Source organism: Acinonyx jubatus, chromosome B3, assembly GCF_027475565.1.
Source record: "Acinonyx jubatus isolate Ajub_Pintada_27869175 chromosome B3, VMU_Ajub_asm_v1.0, whole genome shotgun sequence".
Classification (NCBI taxonomy): Eukaryota; Metazoa; Chordata; class Mammalia; order Carnivora; family Felidae; genus Acinonyx; species Acinonyx jubatus.
This window is the reverse complement of record NC_069386.1, coordinates 27,642,956-27,670,488: the sequence shown is the minus strand read 5'-3', so window position 1 is coordinate 27,670,488 and position 27,533 is coordinate 27,642,956. Positions and strand designations below refer to the sequence as shown.

The following is a 27,533-nucleotide window of genomic DNA, read 5'->3' as shown; positions in this document are numbered from 1 at the left end:
AGACCACGCAATGTCTGATGTAAATGACAGTGAGCAGAAGGGGCAGCTTTGGGTGCCTTCATCTCTTGTGGCATATTTCTTCCATTGGCCCATGAGATGTGAATACCCCTGTTTGCAGAGTGAGCACAGAGCCCATGGAGGCTGAGTGGGCCCCACCTGTGTTGTAAGGAGGCTGCTCTGCCCACCAAGGCTCCTGAGAACTGAACTGGAATCCCTGAGAAGACAGACAGAATTGTGTCACCCAGTATTTTAATTCCATCCCTGAGGGTTTCCTAAGAACTGTTCAAGGGAAACCAGAACTTCACTGGTTGCTTATTTTTGATTAGGGATTTTGCCTGATGGCTCTAGGAAGTGGTTTAGGGTAGCCTATGACTTAAATTTAACCTATACAGCTGATAATTGTGTGAAAATGCTATAGCTCTGGAAATAGGCAATGATTGGGATCAAAGTCAGGCCTCAGAGGGAGGAAGGCCACAGAGGAATGGGTGTGTCCTCAGTGCAGTGTACAATGAAGCAAAGGGCATTACTTTGTCCGTTACTGGTGATGTTAACTTCTGTCTTTTGGTTAGGATGGTGGCTGCCTGGTTTCTCTGCTGACATGTTATCATTTTCCTGCTTAGAATTTATAAGTAATTTATAGAGAGATAGTTGAGACTTCATAAATAAACTGTTCCTCATTAAAATTTGGCCTACTAGTTTTATCATCTGTTGATGATTCTGACCCAACTCAGTTATCATTATGGTGGTTGACAATGGTGATTTTCAAATGTCATCATTCCATGTATATATATTAGTTGACCTTCAGCTATATATGTTGGCATATATTTATTTGTTTATTATAAGTAAAGACTTGCAGATTCTAACTCAGCATTGTAATCTGTTATTATCATGATTTGGTTTTTGTGGCTTAAATTGACCCCATTTTGGCCAGTGGGAGCCCCTTCCGCCTGGTTTTGGTGTCCTATTAGCTGTCCACATCATTTTGAAGCACTGCCCTACTTTCTGCACCACAAAAAGTTCCAGGTTCATCTTGTACTTCTCCTCCTCTATCTTTGCAATTTGTTATTTCTACAAGGATTCCTTTTAATGGAGAATATTTTACATCTAGGCTTAATGTTTACAAAGTAAGTCTGGGTGTTAGATATGTTCATTGCTACTGGAATGTCATTGTTTCTAGACTCTTTTGATGTTCAGAGCTAGGGAGTACCTGACTATGTACTGTATTAAGTCCCTGTATTACCACAAACCTTGGGGCTTAAAACAACAAAAATTTATTTTCTCACAGTTCTGGAGGCTAGATATCCAAAACCAAGGTGTCAGCGGGGCTGTGCTTCTTCTGAGACTCTGGGTAGAGACTTTTCTTGCTTTTCCCCAGCTTCAGGTGGGTGGTCAGCAATTCTTGGCCTTCTTAGCATGCAGCTGTATCATTCCAGTCTCTGCCTCCTTAGACACATGCTGTTTTCCCTTCTTCCTACAAGGACATGAGTCATATTGGATCAAGGGCCTGCTCTGCTTCAGTATAACTTCATCTTGACTAATTACATCTGCAGTAGCCCATTTCTAAATAAGATCACATTATGAGGTACTGGTAATTAGGACTTCAAATTATCTTTTTAGAGGACACAACCCCATAAAATGTTTATGTGGTGGGGGGTGGGGGTTGCTTCTCTGTAGCGGTCTACATGTTCTAACCCTGAATTCACACTAATATCTTCAATTCCAGTTCAGCACTGCAGTTCTCATTCTCGTTTTCTCCCTCCCTTTCCATTTTTATAACTCCTTTCTACAGTGAGAATACTGTTTCGTTATTAGTATATTTACTCACTTGCTTAATTCTAGAAAATGCAGAAAATTCAAAATTACTAATCCTTTCCACGATGAACACAAGCCTACTAACTAGAATTCCATTTTTTTATCTTTACATTGAGTGTATATATACTCAATAATATTATTTGACTATATGTATATATTACATATGTATATAAATATATAGTCAAAATACAGTGCTTAAAAGTTATTTGGGATAATGAAGTAACAGGGTTTGGATATATCTTTTGCCTTAAACAAGTGAAAAATTTATGAAACCACTGTTTCAGACATTGCCTATTTCTCTAGGGGAAAGGAAACAAAGGAGGTAAGCCCTATGACTTCCCTGGGTTTCTGCTTGGAAGCACTTTCTGGGCTTCAGTGTGGAAGGATGTATCCCAAGTACAGCTTCGAAGTCTTATTTGGTAGAAGGGACAGATTGGAAACAGAGGATGCTGAGACAGCTGGAATTTGCAGGGCAGATTTACAGTATGAGAGAAGAGAGAGCTGCATAGAGGAATAGCTCCTGAGACCAACTTAGGGGCCCTTTAGTCTTTGCTTGAATATTAAACTGTATGTGCATTGTGGATTGTGGAGATCCATCTTTGTGGATCTCCACAAAGATGGGCAAAGAACAACTTTTTGGGGGCTCTAAGCTGAAGAATTCCCAAAGCTGACACAGAGCTAGGAGCCATCTGAGGCCCTGCCAGCAAGAATGGAGAGACCTCACCAAATACCTATGCATTCAGTAGAATTGACAGAAGGGCCTGCCTTAGTACTAGCCCTAAGCTGTTTACAATACCATGCCACCCTAATTATGAAAGGTTCCAGCTGACTTGCAAGAAGTTTTAACATTCTGCCCAGTATAACTCAACAGTCTTTAGAGGGTAACAACAAAATCCAGACACTCAAAAGCATGACATTTCTGTGTAAATGTACTCCCCTCAGATATGCATGTTCATTTCATGCACTGGTGGTATTATGCCAAGTACATCCTTTTTTATTTATTAAAGTGTAATATGTGTTAATCAAGTGCTTCATGTTTAATAGTTAGCAAATCCATGTAGTAATGATGCTTCTTTATAAAAGTTTTATAAGGTTTTTGGTTTTCTTTCTTTGTTTCTTTCTTTCTTTCTTGAGAGAGAGAGAGAGAGCAAGCAAGCAGGGGAGGGGCAGAGAGAGAGAGGGAGAGAGAGAATCCCAAGCAGGCTCCTCTGTGCTATCAGCACAACACAGAGCCCGACACGGGGCTCAGACCCATGAACTGTGAGATCGTGACCTGAGCCGATATCAAGAGCCAGACATTCAACCAACTGAGCCACCCAGGAGCCCCAAAAGTTTTATATGTTTAAATGAACTCTTCTGATATGAAAGTATTAGCCAAGCTTTTCATGTCCACTTTAAAATCCAAGCATTTGATTTTCAAGGTCTCCTAATCCATTATCAAGCCAGTATGTTGGCTAAATGAATGTGGTTATAAGTACTTAGTTTGCTCTTTCTTCCCATTAGCTTGTAACTAGTGATTTGAGTAACTGGATATCAGTGCCTGTATCTTCCTTCCCACTCCTATCCCCGAGGTCATCACCATGTCCAGAGACCCAGCAAGGCCTGAGTACTAGGTCATTACCACTTGTCAATGGACTGCATTAGGCATGAAATGGTCCTGGTGCCAACAGACCAGACTGTCTTCCAGAGTTTGGAGACTGCTTATGCAGTGGTAGGACCTGGGTGTTCTCACTCTGAATTCTGGATACATGTATCTCATATTTCAGAGTGTTTATATCATCTGTACTATGGTTTTTGATTTCTTAGAATTTTCCTATGTGATGATTGTATCAGTTAACTGTGAGGAAGATTTAACTGATGGGTAATGGAAAAGTTCTGAATTTTAAAGAAGTGCCGTTAAATTTTTTTGTTTTCTTTTTCTTTTTTTTCTTTTCTTTTTATCCTTTTTGTTTAGATTTGTTCGGACAGTATTACCATTTTCTCAGGAATTTCAAAGAGATAAACAGCCTAATGCACAACCCCAGTATTTACATGGATCAAAGGTAGGTCCTTTTGTGTTTGTGTTAAAAATTTTAAGTTCGCAATGAAGCATATTTTCTAGTTTAGTTTAATTCATGTTAGTTGCAGTGATTTAGATGTATCATGCCATGTGTGAAATGTTATTGTTTTCTTCCATTAGCATCTTCCTAAAAAGTAATAGTAGTGTTAGGACAGCCCTCTGGCTGTCGTAGGTGTCCAACTAGGCCTGGCCTCACTCCTGGCACTACAGTAAGTGAGGTTGTCAGCAGATTTAATGGTTTAAAAATATCAAACCAGGAAAGTGCGGAATAGACTCAGGGCCATATCTGTGACAGAGAGGGCAGGATATCTTGTCCAGGTGTGATGCCACGAAGGGAGGGGCTGAGGTGGGAGGGGGCGTGGAGAAAAGGGTTGGCATCCAGAAACCACAGGCAAGCAGGCAAACTGGCAAAAACCACAGAACCACTGCTGTCTAGTAAGGTAAGACAAGTGTCCAGGCTGAGGGTGGCTGAATTTGTAACAAGTTAAGAGTATTATTAAAGGTTAGTTTTGTTAATAATTAAAGCACTCTTAGGGTTTCATAAAAAAAAGACAAACCCTCTATAGTAAAAATGAGATAGATTTAATGAGCAGATATTTCCAAAAAATGTAGTAAAAAAAATAGGAATAGGTAACTGGCCTCACCAGTAATTAAAGAAAAATAAATGAGTGCACATGGGACTGTATGATTCTAGGGAGCCAGCTGAAATGTTTATCAATATTTAAATGTTCTCACTTGTAGGAAGCTGGACAGCTAAGGGAATAAATCAGACAAGTATAAAGTAAGGTCTGCTATGGGGGTGGTCATAACAACATTGTCATAAAAAATACGGAAGCAACTTAACTGACCATCACGTAACACTCCAATAACTTACTGTCCACTGGAATACAGTCATCACAGATAATTACATAGATTTTGTGATAGGTTGTGGGGGCTGTATTGTATTAAGTTGAAAAAAAAAAAAAAGATCACACTCCAAACAGAATATTCCTTATTACAAAAAGATAAACCCAGAGAAAAGATTAGTGGATGCTAAAAAGTGGCTGTCTCTGGGAGGGCTGAGTCTGAGAAACGTTTTCCTTTTCTGAACTCAGTTTATGATGTGTGTGCATTGTTCTCACTAGTTATTTTAAGCTGTTTCCTCTGATGTTGGTGTCAGCCTCGGTCTCCACACAGCCTGTGGGCTGTGTGGGGAAGTGGATCATGGCCCCTGCCTGGTCATGGACACCAGCGCCTATGGCCTTAGAACCTAAAGCTCTGAGCAGCTGCTGCTTCATTCGGCTCTAAAGCTCTGAGGGGCTGAAGTTTGGGCAGTACCATCTCCATATTTTCTGCACATTCTTCTCACAGGTGCAGAAGTGAGCCTATTAATAATGACATAAAAGGACCACTCTTCACATCCCTAGTGCTGGCTCTCAGGAGGGTGTCAGAATTTCAGCCTTCCCTTCTGACGAGTCTTTGAAGAGACAAGTCCTTGGCTCACCCTCCTTCTCTCCCTTCAACTTCTCCAGGCTTGTGATATCATCTCCCTTTGGCCACTTCTGTCTTAATCAGAGCATCATAACACTTTACAAATTAATGTGACCATTGAAAGTTTTCAACCTGTCAGCCAAGAAGGAAATGGTAGATGTCTTAGTGGGATAAGCCAGAGGGTTAAGTAGAGGATATATTTGGGAGGAAGGGGAAACCAGTGTTGAGAGAACTAGAAACTGCCTGTGTTTTGCAAGGATATGTGGAACTTCAAGCTGAAATGGATGCTGTCTCTGTTTTCCACATTTGGGTGGTGCCATGTACTCTGCATTGTGTGTGGGAAGGGCATGTCCACTTGAGAAGCAGCGTTCTTAGGATGCTGTGAAAGGAACTGTTGTGATAGAACCTTGGCTGGTTTTTAGAGAGGCCTTGCTCTAACAAGATCTGGATGCTGAGAAGGAACCAGCCCTGCACAGGACCCCGTGGTCCCGAGTCTCTGTCACAAGATGGGGGTGGGGAGGGGTGGTGTATGACAGGCAGTTTGGGCCGGGGTCTGAGGGAGGGACCAGAAGCAGATGGAGAACGTTGCCAGGTGGGAAGATGTTATCCTAGTCCAGGCAGGAGGTGGTGCCTTGGACCAGGTGGCATTGACAGAGATAGAAGTAGCTAGACTCAAGGGGTATTTTGGAAGTGGATGTGACTGGACTTTGGCTAATAACCCAAAGATTGAAGGGGAGAGAAACGGAAGACCCAAAGGTGTTTCCTAGGTTTCTGGCAGTTGGTGGGTGGAGGTGTCCATTTTTGAAGTCAGACAGGGCTAGATTTAGGAGGGTTAAAGGGAAGAGGCCTTTATCCCTGGGGCCTGTGTCCACTCCTCTTCCTAGGTCTGTCTGCTCTGCACGTCATAGACCTTACTGTGAGCGGGGGAGGATGCTGCCCTGCTGGGTATCTGTTTTGGACACATCAGGCAGGTTTCATGGCTCACTCAGCTGAGGCAGAGGTTGTGGGAGTTGGTGGGCTGGGTTGGAGGATCATATTGCCCCGTTTGTTAGGGTCAGGATTTTGGCTGCTGTGTTAAGCCTAGTGATGATGACCAGGAGTGAAGAAGGCCAGATGTCATTGTTCTTTCTGCTGTGTTCTGGGACTGAGTGTCATTTTTAAAAATATTAAGTAATGTTTTTTTTCTACCTATACCAAGTTGCAGTCATAGTCTCAGGCACTCAGCAAGTGTTTCCTGGGCATGCGCTATGACCCAGGCTGCACCTGGCCTGAGCCAGGGAGCAGAGTTCTTGGCTCAGCAGGTGAGTGCAGGCCTTGTTCCACAGAGGCCTGAAGGTGTTGGACTGGGCCCTGGTGTGCAGACAGGTACCAAGAGCCTGGGCAAGGGAAGGGCACCCCAGCAGTTTTGGGAGCATGGCCAGTGAGGCAGGGAGGGTGGAAAGGAGACTGAAGCTGTTGAGATACAAGCAGGGGGCCACATGTCCCTGTTCTCTCCCTTCCTCCCACTTGGCCAAAGATTTCTTGCCTGCAGAGGAGTCCCCAACAGCACTGCCTCAGAGAAGGGAGGTGGAAGATAAAGCACCTGACTCAGTGCTGCCTCTGGGAAACCCCACTGGTCAGACAGGTGATGCTTATGATGGGACACGAGGCCCAAGCAATTAACAGACTCTGCTCCTGTCCCATGCCCAGGAGACACCCACACTCTGTGGACCCTGAGAGAAGGCTGTTCTCATGCTCTGAGCTGCTGGTCGAGTGTAGCTGGCAACAGGTGTAGACCTGTGTACATGTGTTGAATCTCAGGGCAGTCGAGGCTAGGACACAGGTCAGGAGCTGAGGGGCTGCTACCCCACATCACCTACACTAGGACATCCTTTTAGATGCCAGCTGATCTGAGAAGTAGAAGAGATGCTTCTAACCCATTCTTTCCTAATCTATTCTTTAGAGTGTGAACCTTTCATTTCTGTCTTCTTGTTTGCCTTCATTGCTGTCACTACAGATGGTAACTTGAACTTGATTGTGCTAGGACTATGCCTTTGGAAGTGGGCAAACACTGTGATCCTGGCTGGTGTATTGGTGCAGGCTGCCCACCTCCTCTGCCCCTCCAGAAAGGCGTGAGGATTTTTAGAAGGATTAGAATAAGTACTCTATGCCCCCTTTCTGAAATTAAAATGTAATCAGTGTTGAAACCTATCCCGAAGCTGACCACCTGAAGTGTGTATCAAAAACGAGTGAAAAGTCTTATTTAGGGGAACAAAAGAAAGCAATTATCAGAGAGAACTTAAAACAACCAGAATACAGTGTACAGGTATAGAATTCACATTCTATACTGATGCCACTACACTGATGCCATTTTACTCAGAATATATCATAGTTATGTTTAGTAAAATTCAATCATTTAAAAACAAATAAATAAAGTGTAGTATTTTACCTTCTTGGAGCTAAAAGAAGTTTTATATAGTTTTAGAAGATAGGACTAGAAATTTTGGCAAGTAAGATAGAAATTTCTTGGGTCTGTGTTAACTAAAAGATTTGCTATGAACTAGGCTTGATTCTGAAGTTTAATCCCTGTCTTAGGCATGACCACAAAATATGTCTTTATAATGCTAAGATAAAAAGAGAAGAGCCTGTGGGAAGGAGGAACCAAGAAATGAAGTGATTTTTCCATTCTCTCCATTTCCTCCCCTGCCCCAGCATTTGGAGAGGATGACAAGGCGTAAGGGAAGTTTGGCCCTTTGAGGAAAGGTAGATGCTTGTGATTTACCACACATTTGCACAGCATCTGGCCATGGGGTGTCAGACCAGCCTCCCGCATTGTCGTTGGAGGGATGGATTCCTGGGAAGAAGGCTTGTGGTGTTGGTTCTGAGAGAGCGGTTCCTCACCAGCACTATTGTGTCCATCCTGCTGCCCAAACACAGTGTGCATCCATCCTGGTGTTAATGGCTCAGGATTTGGTTTTATACTGCAGGTTTTGGTTTTATACTGATTTTCCTCCAGGAATTCAGGCAGCAGTGTTACTGCTTCTTGTACAGCAAAGATCCTGAGGGGCGTGGGGTCTGTGTTCACACCTCATGTGTCCTCAGGGGCGTGAGCAGTCTAGGGTCATCTGCTGTACCCATTTGGAGGAAAAGAAAGATTAGATGAATTGGACTTGATTATTCTTTTAAAAGTGATCACCTGCGACCGAACTGCAGATTTCAGCCTCAGTTTGTCAAATTACGTTTGTGTCATTTTTATTCTTATGCCCTAAACTAGTAATTTTTGTTAAATTGTTTGGATTCTAACACAAAGTCTGCCAAAAATTTGGGTGAGTGACATCGGTGTTGACTGTTCATCTTATATGATACTTTTTTGAGGACCAATAAAAGCAGAATGACAATATATCATGATATCAGAGTTGAATATTGTATTCAGAAACATCATTTTACTTCATTTTGTTGCAATGCAGTTTATAGTGTTTGTACCTGTGAGATTGTGGAATACCATGAATCCAGTTCAAAAATCTAATGTGTTTTTTTTTTTTATTTTAATGAATGATGAACTAGGGTAAGTGTCTTGTGAGAATAATATTGACTTAGATGAGTGGCTCATTTATGGTGCTGTTTGGTTCTTGGAATATCACCACTCTAAGTGAACATGCTCTTGAGTATGTCACTGATGCTGTCTTTCTGTAAGATAAGTAATATTGTCCCTGACTTACAGTTGAAGACTCATACCTTCAAGGGTGTTAGAGAACCCAAGACACACCGCTAGTGAGTCTAGCTCTGTGTCCTCTGGTTTCAAGGTGAGACCCAAGTCTTTGTGTCAGGTGTGGCTGGCAGAGTGTTTCTTGAATTGAGCTGTAAGTATTTATTTTACAATAAAGTATTTGTAACTTTGCCCTTTTCACAGGTAGTGCCTTCTCTTCTTCCTCTGAGTAGTTACACCACTTTAGTTGTAGTGCCCCTGGGATGTGCCCTATTTGGGGTGAGTGTAGTCCATAGGGAAGCTGGACATTAGCTGGGGGGTGGGGGAGTATTTTTTTAATGTTTATTTTTGAGAGAGAGACAGAGCATGAGTGGGGTAGGGGCAGAGAGAGAGGGAATCTGAAGCAGGCTTCAGGCTCTGAGCTGTCAGCACAGAGCCCGATGTGAGTCTCAAACCCACAAACCACAAGATTATGACCTGATTTGAAGTTGGATGCTTAACTGATTGAGCCACCCAGGAGCCCCTGGGACCAGGTATTATTAAGCCACAGTCCCTACGCAATTCAGGGCAACTTTGAAAGTGAATTTTCTCATTTGTAATATGAGGCCCTCAGATTTATTTTTAAGTTTTAATTCCAGTTAGTTAACATACAGTGTTACATAAGTTTAGGTGTACAATATACTGATTCAACAATTCCATACATCACCCAGTGCCCATCATGACAAGTGCACTCCTTAATCCCCATCACCTATTTCACCCATCCACCCCTCCTGTAACCATCAGTTTGTTCTCTGTAATTAAGAGTCTGACTCTGGGTTTACTCCTCTTTCCTTTTTGCCCCTTTATTCATTTGTTTTGTTTCATAAATTCCACATATGAGTGAAATCGTATGGTATTTGTCTTTCTCTGAGTGACTTCTTATATGTGTGTGTGTGTGTGTGTGTTGTGTGTACACACACACACCCCACATCTTCTTTATCCATTTATCAATCAGTGGACACTCAGCTGTTTCCATAGTTTGTTTATTATAAATAATGCTGCTGTAAACATAGGGGTGCATGTATCCCTTTGTATTAGTGTTTTTGTATTCTTTGGGTAAATACCCAGTAGTGCAATTGCTGGATCACATGGTAGTTTTAACTTTTTGAGGGACCTCCATACTGTTTTTCAGAGTGGCCGCACCAGTTTGCATTCCCATCAACAGTGTGAGAGGGTTCCCCTTTCTCCACATCCTCACCAACACCTGTTGTTTCTTGTGTTGTTGATTTTATCCATTCTGACAAGTGTGAGGTGGTATCTCATTGTAGTTTTGATTTGCATTTCCCTGATAGTAAGTGATATTGTACATCTTTTCATGTGTCTGTTGGCCATCTGTTTGTCTTCTTTGGAGAAATATCTGTTTGTGATTTCTGCCCATTTTTAATTGGATTATTTGCTCTCAGGCCTTTGAGTTTTAGAAGTTATTTACATACTTTAGATACTGGCCCTGTATCAGATAGGTCATTTGCAAATATCTTCTCCCATTCTGTAGGTCACCTTGTAGTTTTTTGTTGATTGTTTCCTTCACTGTGAAGAAACTTTTTATTTTGATGTAGTCCCAGTATTTTACTTTCGCTTTTGTTTTCCTTGCTTCAAGAGATATACCTAGAAAGAAGTTGTTACAGCCAATGTCAAAGAGCTTATGGCCTATATTTTCCTCTAGGATTTTTATGATTTCAGGTCTCACATGTAGGTCTTTAAACCATTTCGAATTTCTTTTTGTGTATGGTGTAAGAAAGTGGTCCAATTTCATTCTTTTTGCATGTAGCTGTCCAGTTTTCTCAACACTGTTTGTTGAAGAGACTGTCTTTTTCTCATTGGATATTCCTTCCTGCTTTGTTGAAGATTAGTTGAGCATATAATTGTGGGTATATTTCTGGATTTTCTATTTTGTTCCATTGATCTGTGTGTTCATTTTTGTGCCAATACCATCCGTCTTGATCATTACAGCTTTGTAATATAGCTTGAAATCTGGAATTGTGATGCCTCCAGCTTTGCCTTTCTCTTTCAAGATTGATTTGGCTATTTGAGGTCTTTTGTGGTTCCATACAAATGTTAGGATTGTTTGTTTCAGCTCTGTGAAAAGGCTGTTGCTATTTTGATAGGGATCACATTGAAAGTGTAGATTGCTTTGGGTAGTATAGACATTTTTAACAATGTTCTTCCAATCCATAAGCATGGGATGTCTTTCCATTTCTTTGAGTCTCTTGGAGGCAGCTTATAGAGAGGTCTTGTTTCTTTATCCATTCTAACATGCTTTGTCTTTTGATTGGAGTGTTTAGTCCATTTACACTCAGAGTAAATGATGGATATGTATTTGCAGCCTTTTTTTTTTTTTTTTAACTCATTTTTTCATTGTTCCTGGGGATTTTCTCTGTTCCTTTCTAGTCCTTATCACTTTTGGTCTTTCCTTCCCACTCAGAGAGTCTCTAATATTTCTTTTAGGGCTTGTTTAGTGGTTTCGAACTCTTTTTAGTTTTTGTTTGGGAAACTCTATCTCTCCTTCTATTCCGATGATAGCCTTGCTGAATAGAGTATTCTTGGCTGCAGATTTTTCCCATTCAGCACTTTAATATATCCTGCCACTCCCTTCTGGCCTGCCAAGTTTCTGTGGAGTGATCTGCTGCTAACCTTATTTGTCTTCCCTTGTAAGTTAGGGACTTCCTTTGTCTTGCTGCTTTTAAGATTTTTTTCTTTAGCATTATATTTCACAAATTTAATTATGCTATGTTTTGGTGTTGGCCTACTTTTGTTGATTTTTGATGGAGCTCTCTGGTTTTTAAAGCCAAAATTTATGAATATTAGTCCTCTTATGTGAGCTCCCTGGTGCAGAGGTCTTTTTCTCTGTCCATTTTGCACACTCAGTTCCCTCTTTTCTGTGGGCAGCGTCCTTCTGCCTTTCTGACCATTGTAACATTTCAGATGTAGCTTCTTCTCTGTATTTCGATGTGGAGTTTGTTCCCACAGTCTTTGGTTAGCTCTCCATCTTACTGACTTGGCAGTGGATCATATCTCATTGAAAACATGAGATGGGGTAAGCTCAGGGTCCTCCTCCTCCACCATCTTTCCTAGCTCCTGAAACCTTTAGATTTCACTAACAATTTGCATGTTTTTCTTTTGAAACAGTAGAACTTATCAAGCAAAAACCTAACATGGAATCCCAGCAGTTAAATGCAAATTTGAGGAGGAGTTAGGAAGAGGATATATCTGGTCTGATGATCAAAATATGCCCCTTTCAAGTGTGATTGGAGTTGTAAGGGTGGGCACAGGACAGGCACTTGGCAGTGTTTCCAACCTGGTCAGTGTTTTATTTGAAAATTGTTTTCAGTTTTCATACTTTCTGTTTTGGGGTCCTAGGACACCCACACATTTTGATTCTCCAGAAGAACTCACAGACTCACTTGTACTAACAGCTATAGTTCATTATAGCAAACGGATGCAAAACAGGATCGGTAAGGGAAAAAGATGCATCAGGTGTGATTGAACTGGGCACAGGCTACCAAAGTTGTCCTTCATGGGGGTTGCTTGGGATGTGTAGTTTTTCTGCCCAGCGAGGAGGTCACTCAGATCCTCAGGTCCAAGGCTTTCACTAGGGCTAGGTACATAGGAATATGCCACCTATGTTGACCGTTCATAGTTACCGAAACCCCAGAACCCCCAGAAGGAAAAGAGCCCATCATAAATCACTGTTTGTACATATAACCTAAACAAGTTTATATAGCATGGTTAAGTGCCCTAGTGGTAGAAAACAACCTTATTGTGCACAGGTACCCCAATGTTTATAGCAGCGCTGTCAACAATAGCCAAAGTATGGAAAGAGCCCAAATATCCATCGATAGATGAATGGATAAATGTACACAGACACACAGACACACAGACACACACTGGAGTATTATGTGGCAGTTAAAAAGAATGAAATCCTGCCATTTGCAACAACGTGGATGGAACTACAGGGTATTGTGCTAAGCGAAATTAGTCAGAGAAAGGCAGATATCATAGGACTTCACTCATATGTGGAATTTAAGATACAAAACAGATGAACATAAGGGAAGGGAAGCAAAAATAATATAAAAACAGGGAGGAGGACAAAACATAAGAGACTCTTAAATATAGAGAACAAACTGAGGGTTGCTGTAGGAGTTATGGGTGTGGGGAAGGGCTAAACAGGCAAGGGGCATTAACGAGGACACTTGGGATGAGCACTGGGTATTATATATAGGGGATGAATCACTGGATTCTACTCTGAAATCATTTATTGCACTATATGCTAACTAACTTGGATGTATATTTAAAACAAAACAAAACAAAACAAAACCCTTATTAGTTGGTAACAATCCAAAGAATGAATTCCCAGGAATTACAAGCAGGCCTGCTGTGCTTGTTCTTCAGAATCCTCACTTTTCTGATGTGGTTTTCAGTGTATGTAGAGGAAATATTTAAGACAATGATTAAGGGGGCAGGAGGAGGATACAGGGAACCTAAATGGAAGTGAGATTGGTACACTTCAATCAAAGTGGTAAAATGTTGGTAACAGTGGATTATGATTAACTTATACAATGTATAAGACCTAGAACAACCACTAAAACATCCGTGTGAAGAGATACTCTTGAAACTACTATAGGTCAATTGCAGTGGAATTCTAAAAAATGTTTAAGTGACTCAGAGGAAGTCAGGAAGAATGAAACAGACCCGACTTAGATATCAATAATTACATTATGTGTAAATGTCCCAAATGTAAGTGAGACATCTAAATACAATTAAAATACTGAGAGATCGGCAAAGTGGAGTTAAAAAGTTGATTAAGCAAGACATGCACTTCAAATTAATGATACAGGTAGGTTGAAAGTAAAAAGATGGATTAAGATATACCATGCAAACATTAATCAGAAGAAAGGAGTGATTCTATTAATATAAGATAAAATAGAGTTCAAAGCAGAGAATATTAATCCGGGACCAAGAGGAACATTACATAATAGGGTCAAACCACCAAGAAAATAAGGCAGTCCTAAATGTTTGTGTACCAAACAATAGAACTTCAAAATACTTGAGGCAAATACTATACTAACATGGGTGAAACTAACATGGGTGAAAGAAGAAATGAACAACTCCACAATTATAGTTCGGGAATTCAACATTTCTCTCTCTTAGTCATCAGTAGACAGAAAATCAGCAACAACAAAGAAGTAAACACCATCAAGCAGCAGTAAATTATTGACATGTGTAGAACACTCTACCCAACAAGGGCAGAACATACATGCTTTTCAAGTGCCCCTGGGGCTTCCCCCCAGATAGACCATATTCTGGGCCATCAAACAAACCTCAAGAAAATTTTAAAAGAGTTGTTTTAAAAAGACAACCAAACTAAATGAAATGCAAACATCTCAAAATTTGTGGGATGCACCTGAAAAGTGCTGAGAGGGAAATACACAGCACTGAATGTTTATTAGGGGTCTCCCAGCTGAGTGTTCAATCTGTGTTCTTAGACAAGCTTGGAGGTCTCCTCCTATAAGAAACCACCCTGATTTCCTTTCTCACCCATTCTCCCTGAAAGGGCTGCTGTCCCAGCTCCCCATGTGTCCCTGAGATCAGTGTTTGCCCCAGATGTCTCCACTAGGAGACTGGAAACAGCTCCAAGGAGACAGCAATGAGGATGTATTTGTTTCTCATTCCAGGACCTTAAACTGGCACTTTGATAAATCTTTGAAACCAAATGGCTTTGTTTTCTTTTTTCTGTTTTAGCAAGCTTGCTTGTCATGTTTTTATGTTGAAGATATAAATACCAGTAAGGGCAGTCTAATAAATTCTCTGGAATTCTCCATCTTAAGGGCATGATGTATTGAATGCATCTTTGGTGCAGCAATTTTTTCATCTTGGCTTCATAGTGACCACATTGAAAATTCTGGAGATTTCATCAAGCCCTTATATTCTTTGTCCCTCAGGCTTTGAACTTGGCCTACTCTAGCATTTATGGCAGCTACCGAAACTTTGTGGGGCCTCCGCACTTTGAGGTCATCTGCCGGCTGCTTGGCTACCAGGGCATTGCAGTGGTCATGGAGGAGCTGCTGAAGGTCGTGAAGAGCCTGGTATGTTTTCCTCAGTCTGCTTCCTTTTCACAGTGCAGTGTTCTGCACCCAATTCTTTTTTTTTTTTTTTTTTTTTCCATTTATTTTGGGGACAGTGCAAGTAGGGGAGGGACAGAGAGAGGGGGGACAGAGGATTTGAAATAGGATTTGCACTGACAGGCTGATAGCAGCAAGCCTGATGTGGAGCTCGAATTCAAAAAACGAGAGATCATGAACTGAGCCATGGTCAGATGCTCAACTGACTGAGCCACCCAGGTGCCCCTGCACCCAATTCTAATGTGGGGAGGGGGGTTTTCCACTCCACTGAGCAATTCTCGTATACCAACTGGGTGTCCTATAATTCAACTCAATTATAGCGCTGTCTACCTTGAAATAGCATGAGTTCCTACAGATTAAGGGGTCTGACCCACAAGACTGCCCTACCCTCACCCCCACTAGTTTCAAGTCTAATTTGTCACCTGTGCCTCTGACCCACTGGCTGTAAATCAGAGGTTTCTATAGCCCCCTCCTTGAGTTCAATTAATTTGCTAGAGCAGCTCACAAAACTCAGGAAGCTGGTTTACTCTCTAGATTACCAGTTAATTACAAAGGATACAAATCCACAGCCAATGAAAAGATAACATAGGGAGAGGTCCTGAAGACAGGAGCTCCTCTCCTTGTGGACTTTGGAGCCCCTCATAGTGGCCTGTGGACCTGTTCTGGTTCCCAAATTTGTAAGCTCCCCAGACCCTACCCTGTTGGGGTTTTATGGGGGTTTCAGTATATAGCCACAATTGATTAAATCTCTAGCCTTTGGTGACTAAATTGACCTCCAGCCCCTTCTCCTCCCCAGAGGTCTGGGGGTGGTATTAAAAGTCCCAAATCCAACCATGGGGTTGTTTCTCCTGGCAGCCAGCCCCCATTGGTGGGTGGGCCTCCAAAAGTGACCTTAATAACGTAATAAGAGATGCTTTTTTTTTTTTTTTAAATCTTTTTCACATTTATTTATTTTTGAGAGACAGAGTGAGACAAAGTGAGAGTGGGGGAGGGGCAGAGAGAGAGGGGGACACAGAATCCGAAGCAGGCTCAGGCTCCGCGCTGTCGGCACAGGGCCCGACGCAGGGCTCAAACTCACAGAATGTGAGATCGTGACCTGAGCCACAGTCGGATGCTCAACCGACTGGGCCACCCAGGCGCCCCATAAGAGATGCTTTTAAGGCTCTCAGGATAATTTGAAGGTTTTAGGAGCTCTTTGTCAGGAATAGATACAAGACCAAATATATATTTATTATAAATCACAGTATCACACATAACCTTAAATTTTCTGGGGTGGAAAAGCCAGGGGTCCTTCCTCTGTGGTGTTTAGCACCACTTTTGACCATATGTAGTTTGATTTCTCTCCCATCTATCTTCCTTTTTTCTTTTTTTTTTTTTTAGTTTCTTTTTTTTATATTTAAAATTTTTATTTTAATTTCTCCCCCAACTTTCTTAATTCAAGAGAATAGGTCCATGTTATTTTAACTAATTCATAGAAAAAGTTAAGGGGTGCCTGGGTGGCTCAGTCGGTTAAGCCTCTGACTTCAGCTCAGGTCATGATCTCATAGTTTGTGGGTTGGAGCCCAGCGTTGGGCTCTGTGCTGACAGCTCAAAACATAGAGCCTGCTTCAGATTCTGTGTCTCCCTCTCTCTTTCTGCCCCTCCCTTGCTTACTCTCTGTCTCTCTCAAAAATAAATAAACATTAAAAAAAAATTTTTTTTAAGAAGTTACGTACCAAAATATAGCTTTCTTATAAAGGACCACTGCTGTTGCCCAAGGGAACAATAAAGGCATTATGGAGAGACCATATTTTAGTTGGCAAGCATCTGGGTAGGGACAGTTGTATGGAGAGGCCCTTTTCTGATTGTGAAGTAGGAGTTTTCTTAAAACACAGATCTCCAGGAAACATTTATACTGGGGGATATGGAGGAGAGTCTGTTGGCCACGAGAAGTTCAGAGCTGTCTGTGGGGTAGGCCTGAGCAAGAGGCAGATGGGCTCAGCTGTGAGGCAGTGGTGTGGGCAGGGTCCCGCTGCTATTCAGACTTCTGTTGCCCAGTGATAGCTGGTTGTACCTGTAAGGCTGATGATGTGCGCCCCTGTCCTGGGTGCTAAGGGTTAAACTGTGAATAAAGGATTCAGACACTCATCTGTGTAACTTCAGATTGAGGTCAGAAGTTCTATGCAGAAGTATTTTATTTAAGTTTTTGCAAAGAGAAAGTGAGAGAATGATACATGTAGACTAACATGGATTTAGTTTTCTATGTTCTATTTCTGTTAATTGAGAAAGAACTTTATAAAATCTTAATCTTTAATCTTTTTCCATTATTTTAATAAACTACCTGTGATTAAGCCCATTTCTTTAAAATTTTTTATCGCGAAATAGAGACTTTCAGGTATTTCCCATGCTTAAAGCTGAATTAATGGCCACATAATTAAAGTAACAGTCCATCAAGGAGATGATATGATCATTAACACAAAGCAAAACCTGACGGAATACTAAGAGGTTGACAAAATATACAACCTGTTTGGATCAGAAATCAATTAAGAATATATAAAACTTGGGTCTTTTGGCACAGACATGAGCCCATGACCCACTCAGTCACTGCTGGGACCCCCAGCTAGAACCTCTGCCCCAAAACACATAACTTGTAAGGTGTTAGGCACATGAGGTGACATGGTCCAGTGTTGCAGCTACACCAAATCCGTCAGAGGAATACAGAAACTGCCCCATGAGGATGTCACTTCTTCAGAGCCACCACACTCACCACAGATGGATACAACTAGAGCTCCTTGCCCTCCCACTGTCATACCTCAGGCCACTTGTCTCCTGAAAGAAGAATTGTGTTTTAGAAGAAGCATTTAGTTACTCCTGTAAAGTCATTCTGGTGGAGGTTGTTTTCTTTCTGTGGATAGGATTTCCTTTCCCAGCCAAAGTGATTCTCAGTCCTGGTCATTACCATGTGTTTTACTAACAGACTCCCTTTTAGAAGCCCCACGCACCACTCACAACCTTTGAGACAGTGGCAGCCAGTGGTTGATGCAGCCTATTTCTCCTACAGCTGCAAGGCACAATCCTGCAGTACGTAAAGACGCTGATGGAGGTAATGCCCAAGATCTGCCGCCTGCCCCGTCATGAATATGGCTCTCCTGGTGAGTATGGGCACCTCCCCAGGAGTGCAGTACAGAAGGGACAGCATTAACATTCAGACCTCAGTGCAGGATATCAAGTCAGAAATTACTGATAAGGGTAGGATCTCCTTTCCCCAGGTGGGAGGAGGCCACGAACCTAATCAAAGCCTGGTTGTTTCCAATGGAACAAACAAACCAGCCTTTCTTTTGGGAGCAGGTGTGTTGGAATCATCACACTTGGGTGAGGAAGATATGGGGGAGAGGGGCAATGCCGCCTAATCACTGATGGGTGATGGGGCTCTGAACTCTGAACCCCTGACTCTTGCACAGCACTGGGACCTTGAAGATCACCAACCAGGGAAGGACAGGGAACTCAGCTTCCAGGTCCAACTGCCCTGGGGATCCTTGCAAAATGGCAGTTGGTACCTGACAGTTGGGATGAGGGGTTTGAAAACTGTTAAGTCTCCAACTTTGTTCTTCGTAGAGTTGTTTTGGCTATTCTAGGTCTTCTGCGTAACCACGTGAATTTTGGAGTCAGCTTGTGGACTTTTGACTGGGTCAGCATTTGAATGTATAGATCAAATTAGGGAATATTAGCTTTCTTTCCAGTGTTTATGCCTGGTGTCTTTTTGTGCCTTATCACAATGTGCAGGATCTCCAGGACAGTGATGAAAATGTGTGGTCTTGCTCTGGGGCTCAGAGAGAGAGAATGCAGGTTCCACCACTGAGACTCATGACATTAGCTGCAGGGCTTTTGTAGATGTACTTTAGTAGATTAAGTACATCCCTTTCTACCTATGCCTGAGAAGGGATAATGAATTTTATAAAGACCTTTTCTGCCTCTGCTGGAGATGATGATGTGGTCTTTCTCCTTTATTCTTGTAATGTGCCTCCTCAGAAGATACAGGGTTGACAGAGAAAGAGGCTTTGGAGCTGAGTCCCAAGGCCCAGGTGATGGACAGGCTACTGTTGCAAGGAAGATGTTGGGGTCAGGGGACACATGGCCATCTCCATAGCAGGCACGATGGCAGTGTCAGAGGATGTTTCATGACCAGCACAGATGCTCCCAGCCGTAGAGCCCAGGCTGTGCCTCCAACCTCCCCAGTCCCCTTACTCACTCTCTGCTACTACAGGCATCCTAGAGTTCTTCCACCACCAGCTGAAGGACATTGTTGAGTATGCGGAGCTGAAGACCGTGTGCTTCCAGAATCTGCGGGAGGTGGGCAATGCTGTCCTCTTCTGCCTGCTCATCGAGCAGAGTCTGGTGAGTGCTCAGCCTAGCCAACCCCCAGGCCATGTGGAGTTATTCCCCATAGGTGACAGAAAAAAGAATTTTTTAGAGGCTTGATTTATTGGGGTTATTTAATGGGGGTAAAAAGGGAGTAAGTGTTACAAAGCACCATTTTTTTGTGTGTGACTATTTAGACTTTAATTTGAATTTGTTTCCTGCAACTGAAAAACAAAAATGCAGTGTAGTTCATCATTTAAGAATGTTCTACTATGTGAGCACTGTGGTAATATTTTAATATGTAGTATTCGCTATACCTAAACAAACATGGGACATGTATGTAAGGATATAAAGCACTACTGCCCAGGAGAGCTGTTTGCATGATGGAAAATTCTATATCTGAGGCTGTTGAGCACTTGAAGTGTGGCTTAGTGTGACTGAAGAACTGATTTTTAAGTTTGGTTGAATTTTAATTACTCTATGTTTAAAAAGCTACATTAATGTCCCATGACTATTGTGGTGGGTAGCATAATAGAGCAAATTCTGGAAGCTTACTATTACTGAGAAATTGCACAGGGGGACACCTGTTCTCTCCACTGGTTGCCTCCTTGTGGCGTCTTTTAGCCTGTCTCTCAGTCCCCTCATGACAACTGACCATTCTGAATTGGAAAACCTAGTGACTGTAACATACACACTCTTGTGGCCTTACTCTGGTTTTCTCTCTGTTGTGACAGAGAGAAAGTGTCTCTTCTCTCAGAGAAGGAGGTGGGCATCTTCATTTGTTGCTTGTTTTTCCTATTCTGTTAAATCCTCATTGTGTCTTTTGCCCATTCTTCTCTAGCTTTATAGAAGCTCCTTGTATATCCTTTGTGTTTTACATGCATTGCAAATACTTCTCCCTGTTTGTGGTGTCTTTTCACTCTGATAGTGGTGATTTTTTTTTAATAAACTGGTACTCTTAATTTGTTTTTTTTTTTTAAGTTTATTTATTTTGAGAGAGAACATGTGCAAGTGGGGGAGGGGTAGACAGAGGGGAAGAGAATCCCAGACTGACAGCGTGAAGCCCAACGCAAGGTTCAAATTCACAAACTGTGAGAAATCAGAGTTGGACGCTCAACCAACTGAGACACCCAGGCAACCCCCTTTTCATATCTTTTTGACAAAGTTCTTTCCTACCTAGGGAATCATAAAATACTCCCTTATATTTTCAACTGAAGATTTTAAGTTTTGTTTTCTAGATTTAAGTTTATAATCCTGGAATTGGTTTTTGTGTGTGATAAGAGTGGATGAAGTTTCTTTTTTCTCTGTGGAGCTAATCAGTTGTCTCTCCTCCAGTGGCTGAAGAACCCCTCCTTTCCTTTATGATCTGCAATGTCACTGTCATCTGCCATATTTCTGTGGATGCACTGGTCAGTGTCCAGGCTTTTGCAATGTCCTTTCTGCAGACCTTCATGCATTGGTCATGTTTATGTCCATGGCATAACAACACATTGTCTTATTCCTGATAGCTCTCACTTAAGTCTTGCTACCTGACAGGACATATTTCCTTACCATATTCTTCTTCAAAGGTATGTTGCCTCTTCATACGTTTTTGCTTTGCTTAAAGTATCAGTTTGCCAAATGTACTGAAAAAGCATGACATTTCAGTGTTAATTGTGTTGCATCTCTATACCTATTTGGGGAGATTTTTTGCTGTGTTGCTTCTTAAAGGAGTCTTTTGTCTTCAGGACCTTGGGAGCTTGACAGAGGCAGGGTCATGCTTTAGAGTGACCGGGACCAGGGTGCCTATATACATTTCAGGCCATGGCAGCCAGACTACCATACTCTAAGGACTGAGCCACTGGATTGGCCACTTTACACCTAAATTTAAAAAAAAAAGAAAAAGAAAATACATTGTCAGAGAGTCCAGGGTTGGATGTGGATACCTCCAGGAGCTGATGGCCTCCCATTAGGACCTGCATCTTTTGACTTTACCCTCTGTTACTGTATTCCTGGGTAGACCCTTTCCATGTGTGTGACACAGAGGGGGAACCCCAGGCCATCTGCAAGTCAGCATGGACTCTGAGTGAGCAGCCCCTCATGTGCTATCCTCTTCCACAGCAGGAGTGACAGCATGAGGTGGAGAACCCACCAGAGTCACTTGGTGGGCTGGGCAATTCTGCAAAGAGCAGGTAGGCTGCCTGTAGAGGGAGCAAGCAGCTGATGTCCAGGGCAGCCTCGCTCCAGGAACATATTAGGGAGAACTGAATCTTATACTACAATATTTTGTGAATTTTTGACAACCAGATAAGCTAAAAAGAATTATTTTAAATCATAATTTATCATGAAGTTTAAATATTTAATATAGGAAGATTCCCTTCATGTGTGACTTTTCCTGAACACATAGTGCCACACAGTATAAAGTGCCATCTCTCTCATCCATATGTATCTAAACCTGAAGGTGCGTTTTAGTCACTGGCGTTGAGTTATGGCAGGGAGCCCCAAGTTTTACTGAGGGAGGACTGCCTTAGAGAATTGACATTAGTTACTGGCAGAGAACCATTAGAAGGCTGATTTTTCTCCTGATCCAGCTGTGCTTTTAGGAAATACGATAAATGGTCAAAACCTTTTCTTCACCTACAAAATAGAACATGTCCAGGAGGCCTTATACGGACATAAAAGAATTATAGAACCACTGGTGTTTGATGCTGGAAGGACAGAACTCATCAACTAAAAGGAGCAGTCCATACCCATTTTTAGGGCAACAGTTGGACATTTGTTGGCTTTTGGTTGGAGTGTGAGAGTGTAATGCTGTATTAGAAACTTAAAACAGAGAAATTGGAAACCCATGTGATCTTTGCTGCCTAGATCCCTAAATTATGCCTGTTGCAAATCTCTCAAGACTAGCAAATCCCTTCTGAGACTTGTTCAGCACTCTTAAAGACCTCACCACAATCCAGTGGGGATTGGTGCCTCAGCAGTGGAAGAATCCCCTGGGCCTCAGGTGCCTGGTGAGTGCTGGTCTTTAGCAGCCAGTTGACACAGCTCCCCTTCGTTCTCTCCCTTCTGAGACTAGGCCTGTATCTCAAGTGTATACTCTTGTGCTTAGTTCCTTTGAGTGACAAGCATAGTATTGGACACTGAGAAAAGATGTTAATTAGTAGTTGTCAGTTGACTTGAAAGCAAACTTTGGCTTATGAGTGTATGAATATTTCTGAAACAATGAATAAAAAGACAATCATCTACAGTTTAATCATGTGCAGTTTTGTTTTTCTTTTTTTTTTTTTAATTTTTTTTAATGTTTATTTATTATTGAGAGACAGAGAGACACAGAGTGTGAGCAGGGGAGGCACAGAGAGAGGGGGAGACACAGAATCCGAAGCAGGCTTCAGGCTCTGAGCTGTCAGCACAGAGCCCTATGTGGGGCTAGTACTCACAAACTGTGAGATCATGACCTGAGCCGAAGTTGGTACCTTAACCAACTGAGACACTCAGGTGCCCCGCAGTTTTGTTTTTCATGGCAGATTCTGTGACCCATGCCTGAGGCATAGTGAACACCATGCATGGCTCTCTTCTGGACGTGGTAGCCCTTCCCTATAAAAATGCCTGTCACCACCCTTCCTCAGGCCCTTTGCTTACTGTCACCCCTTCACTTCTCCCTTCTCCAGATCCCCTTGTCAGTGCACCTTGTGGAAGTGGTGAGAAGCCACATGTTCTGTGTTGGGCACGTCTGCTCCCAGGTTCAGTCCCAGATAGGAATTTTGTGGTGTTGGCTTTTGTCCTGTTGGAAGTAGGAGGTTATATTTTGCAGTATGTCCACTAGGGGAGAATTTCCCATGGTGGAAGGAGGTATGGCTGTTGTTCTCAATCTATCTCAGATGATTATGCCCAAGTCCCATCAAACCCAGGGGCAGGTTTGAAGACGCTAGACACTGATCTCTTCTTAGTGGTCTCTCCAAGGAAGGTGGTAAAAAATAAGTTTTGGTATTTGTGTAGGTTCTCACTATTATAAATGGAGGTATTAAGGGTGAATCAGATTGTCACATTAGAAAAGTGGGGTAACTGTGACCCAACTGCCAAGGCAACAAGTATTTGGGTGGGGGCCTCCAGGGCCTGTCCATATGTGGCCATGCAGTAGTTGTCCCAGTTGGCACCAGGATTTGATTCAGTAACCAAAAATGTTGATCTTTTTTATTCTGAATTCATGCATTGGGTAGATACATGTAGCTTCCTGAAGTTTGTTTGTTTCATTCTATTTTCAAATTCTTCTCCTTAAACCCAACCTGGGTAGTATTGTTTTGGTGTTTTTTAGTTTATGCATGTGTGTCTAATAAACTTTTTTCCTTTTTATTTCTTTCTTTTTCTTTTTCTTTTTCTTTTTCTTTTTCTTTTCCTTTTCCTTTTCCTTTTTCTTTTTTTTTGTTTCGTATGTAGAATTTACTGATTCATCACTTAAATACAGCACTCGTGCTCATCAGTCATCATTAAGTGCTTTCTTAATACCCATCACCCATTTAGCCCATCCCCCTGCCCACCTCCCCTCCAGCAGCCCTCAGTTTGTTCTATATACAGACATGTATACAATGGACATTTAGGCTCTTTCCATAGTTTGGCTCTTGTTGGTATTGCTACTATAAACATCAGGGTGCATGTATCCCTTCAAATCACTAATTTTGTATCTTTTGGATAAATACCTATGAGTACAATTGCCAAATCATAGGCAATTCTAATAGATCAGTTCTATTTTTAGCTTTTTGAGGAACCTCCGTTCTGTTTTCCAGAGTGGCTGCACCAGTTTGCATTCCCACCAACAGTACAAGAGGGTTCCCATTTCTCCGCATCTTCACCAACATCTTTTCTTTCCTGTGTTGTTAATTTTTTTTTTAAGTTTGCAAATGCTTTATTCTTTGTTTTACTGAAGACTGTAGCCTGAGAAATGGCCTTTTAGATTGCTCTGAAGAACTTTGAAGCTTGTTAGCTACAGGGGAATATATATATATATATATATATATATATATATATATATATATATGGGAAAGGATATACATTCTTTTTTTTCTGCTCCTTTAATAGGATTTTTTTTTATTTTATTTTTTATTCTTTAAAATTTACATCCAAATTAGCATATAGTGCAACAATGATTTTAGGAGTAGATTCCTTAGTGCCCCTTACCCATTTAGCCCATCCCTCCTCCCACAACCCCTCCAGTAACCCTCAGTTTGTTCTCCATATTTATGAGTCTCTTCTGTTTTGTCCCCCTCCCTGTTTTTATATTATTTTTGTTTCCCTTCCCTTATGTTCATCTGTTTTGTCTCTTAAAGTCCTCATATTAGTGAAGTCATATGATTTTTGTCTTTCTCTGACTAATTTCACTTACCATAATACCCTCTAGCTCCATGCACTTAGTTGCAAATGGCAAAATTTCATTCTTTTTGACTGCTAATACTCCATTGTATATATATATATACACGCCACATCTTCTTTATCCATTCATCCATCGATGGACATTTGGGCTCTTTCCATACTTTGGCTATTGTTGATAGTGCTTCTATAAACATGGAGGTGCATGTGTCCCTTCGAAACAGCACACCTGTATCCCTTGGGTAAATGCCTAGTAGTGCAATTGCTGGTCGTAGGGTAGTTCTATTTTTAAGTTTTTTGGGGAACCTCCATACTGTTTTCCAGAGTGGCTGCACCAGCTTGCATTCCCACCTGTGTTGTTAATTTTAGCCATTCTGACAGGTGTGTGAGGTGGTATCTCATTGTAGCTTTTTTATTTCTCAGATGATGAATGATGTTGAGCGTCTTTTCATGTGTCTATTAGCTATCTGGATGTTTTCTCTGGAACAATGTGTGTTCAGGTCTTTCCATTTTTTTACTGGATTATCTGTTTTTTGGGTGTTGAATTTTATAAGTTCTTTATATATTTTGGATACTAACCCTTTATCAGGTATGTCATTTGCAAATATCTTTTCCCATTCTGTTGGTTGCCTTTTAGTTCTGTTGATTGTTTCCTTTGCTGTGCAAAGATTTTTATATTGATAAATTCCCCATAGTTAATTTTTCCCTTGCCTTTAGTTAGAAGTTCCTCTGGCCGATGTCAGAGAGGTTACTGCCTGTGTTCTCCAGAATTTTGATGGTTTCCTGTCTCATATTTGGGTCTTTCATCCATTTTGGATTTATTTTTGTATATGTTATAAGGAAGTGGTCCAGTTTCATTCTTTTCCATATTGCTGTCCAGTTTTCCCAGTACCATTTGTTGAAGAGACTGTTTTTTTTCCATTAGATATTCTTTCCTGCTTTGTTGAAGATTAGTTGACCATATAGTTGTGGGTCTGTTTCTGGGTTTTCTGTTTTGTTCCTTCAATCTGTGTGTCTGTTTTGTGCCAGCACCATACTGTCTTGATGACTACAGCTTTGTAATATAGCTTGAAATCTGGAATTGTGATGCCTCCAGCTTTGGTTTTCTTTTCCAGGATTGCATTGGCTATTCAAAATCTTCTGTGGTTCCATAAAAATTTTAGGATTGCTTGTTCTAGCACTGTGAAACATGCTGGTGGTATTTTGATAGGGACTGCATTCCATGTACATTGCTTTGGGTAGTATAGATATTTTTTTTTTAATTTTTTTAATGTTTATTTATTTTTGAGACAGAGACAGACAGGGCCTGAGCGAGGGAGGGTCAGAGAGAGAGGGAGACACGAATCCAAAGCAGGCTCCAGGCTCTGAGCTGTCAGCACAGAGCCCAACTCGGGGCTCGAACTCATCAACTGCAAGATCATGACCTGAGCCAAAGTCAGATGCTTAACCGATTGAGTCATCCGGGCACCCCAGTAGTATAGATATTTTAATAATGTATGTTCTTCCAATCCATGACCATGGAATGTTTTTCCATTTCTTTGTGTCATCTTCAATTTCTTTCATCATTGGTTTATAGTTTTCAGAGTACAAATCTTTTAATTCTTTGGTTAGGTTTATTAGGTATCTAATTCCTTTTGGAGCAATTATAAATGGGATCGATTCCTTGATTCCTCTCTCTACTGCCTCATTATTGGTGTAGAGAAATGCAGTAGATTTCTGTACATTGATATTGTATCCTGCAACTTTACTTAATTCATATATCAGTTCTAGCAAATTTTTGGTAGAGTCTTTTGGGTTTTCTACATAGAGTATCATGTTGTCTGCAAATTGTGAAAGTTTGACTTCTTCCTTGCCAATTTGGATACCTTTTATTTCTTTGTGTTATCTGGTTCCTGTGGCTAGGACTTCCAGTATTATGTTAAATAACTGTCTTGAGTGTTGACATCCCTATCTCGTTCCTGACCGTAGGGGAAAAAGCTCTCAGTTATTCCCCATTAAGGATAATATTAGCTGTGATTTTTTTCATAGATGGCCGGTCTCTATTATGTTAAGTTCCCTCTAAACCTACTTTGTTGAGGGTTTTCAGCAAGAATGGATGCAGTACTTTGTCAAATGCTTTTTCTGCATCTATTGAGAGGATCATATGTTTCCCATCCTTTCTTTTATTAACGTGGTGGATCACATCAATTGACCTGAGAATATTGAGCTCCCCTTTCAACCCTGGAATAAATCCCACTTGATTGTAGTGAATGATACTTTTAATGTACTGTTGGATTCGATTTGCTAGTATTTTATTGAGAATTTCTGCATCGATGTTCATCAGGGATATTGGTCTGTAGTTCTCTTTTTAAGTGGAGTCTTTGTCTTGTTTTGGAATTAGGGTAATGCTGGAGTCATAGAATGAGTTTGGAAGTTTTCCTTCCGTTTCTATTTTTTTGGATAGTTTGAGAAGAAAAGGTTAGCTCTTATTTAAGTATTTGGTAGAATTCCCCTGGGAATTCATCTGGCCCTGGACTTTTGTTTGTTGGGAGATTTTTGCTTACTGATTCAATTTCTTTGCTGGATATTCTTTGCTCAAGTTTTCTACTTCTTCCTGTTTTAGTTGTTGTAGTTTCTAGGAATTTATCTATTTCTTCAAGATTGCCCAATTTGGGGGCATATGATTTTTCAT

At 41.4% G+C, this 27,533-nt stretch overlaps 1 protein-coding gene and 1 long non-coding RNA gene across 4 annotated transcripts in view; one reads left to right on the top strand and one right to left on the bottom strand.

Annotated features, from left to right (window-relative positions):
* The window catches only part of CYFIP1 (cytoplasmic FMR1 interacting protein 1), a 131,892-nt gene that overhangs the window by 88,831 nt on the left and 15,528 nt on the right, over positions 1–27,533 (top strand). For all 3 annotated transcript variants that reach the window (XR_003423221.2, XM_027067854.2, XM_027067855.2), the window contains 4 exons: positions 3,767–3,854; positions 15,005–15,148; positions 18,225–18,315; positions 19,428–19,558. Coding sequence is in view for 2 of the 3 variants with exons in the window: in XM_027067854.2 (XP_026923655.1) it covers positions 3,767–3,854; positions 15,005–15,148; positions 18,225–18,315; positions 19,428–19,558 (454 nt within the window). In the remaining variant the exon portion in view is untranslated. The remainder of the gene's footprint in view (positions 1–3,766; positions 3,855–15,004; positions 15,149–18,224; positions 18,316–19,427; positions 19,559–27,533) is intronic.
* On the bottom strand, positions 1,144–18,825 carry LOC128315892 (uncharacterized). The gene is made up of 3 exons (XR_008299029.1): positions 18,452–18,825; positions 17,807–17,992; positions 1,144–1,467 (listed from the first exon to the last, which is right to left on the bottom strand). It is a non-coding gene; the product is annotated as an uncharacterized LOC128315892 (long non-coding RNA).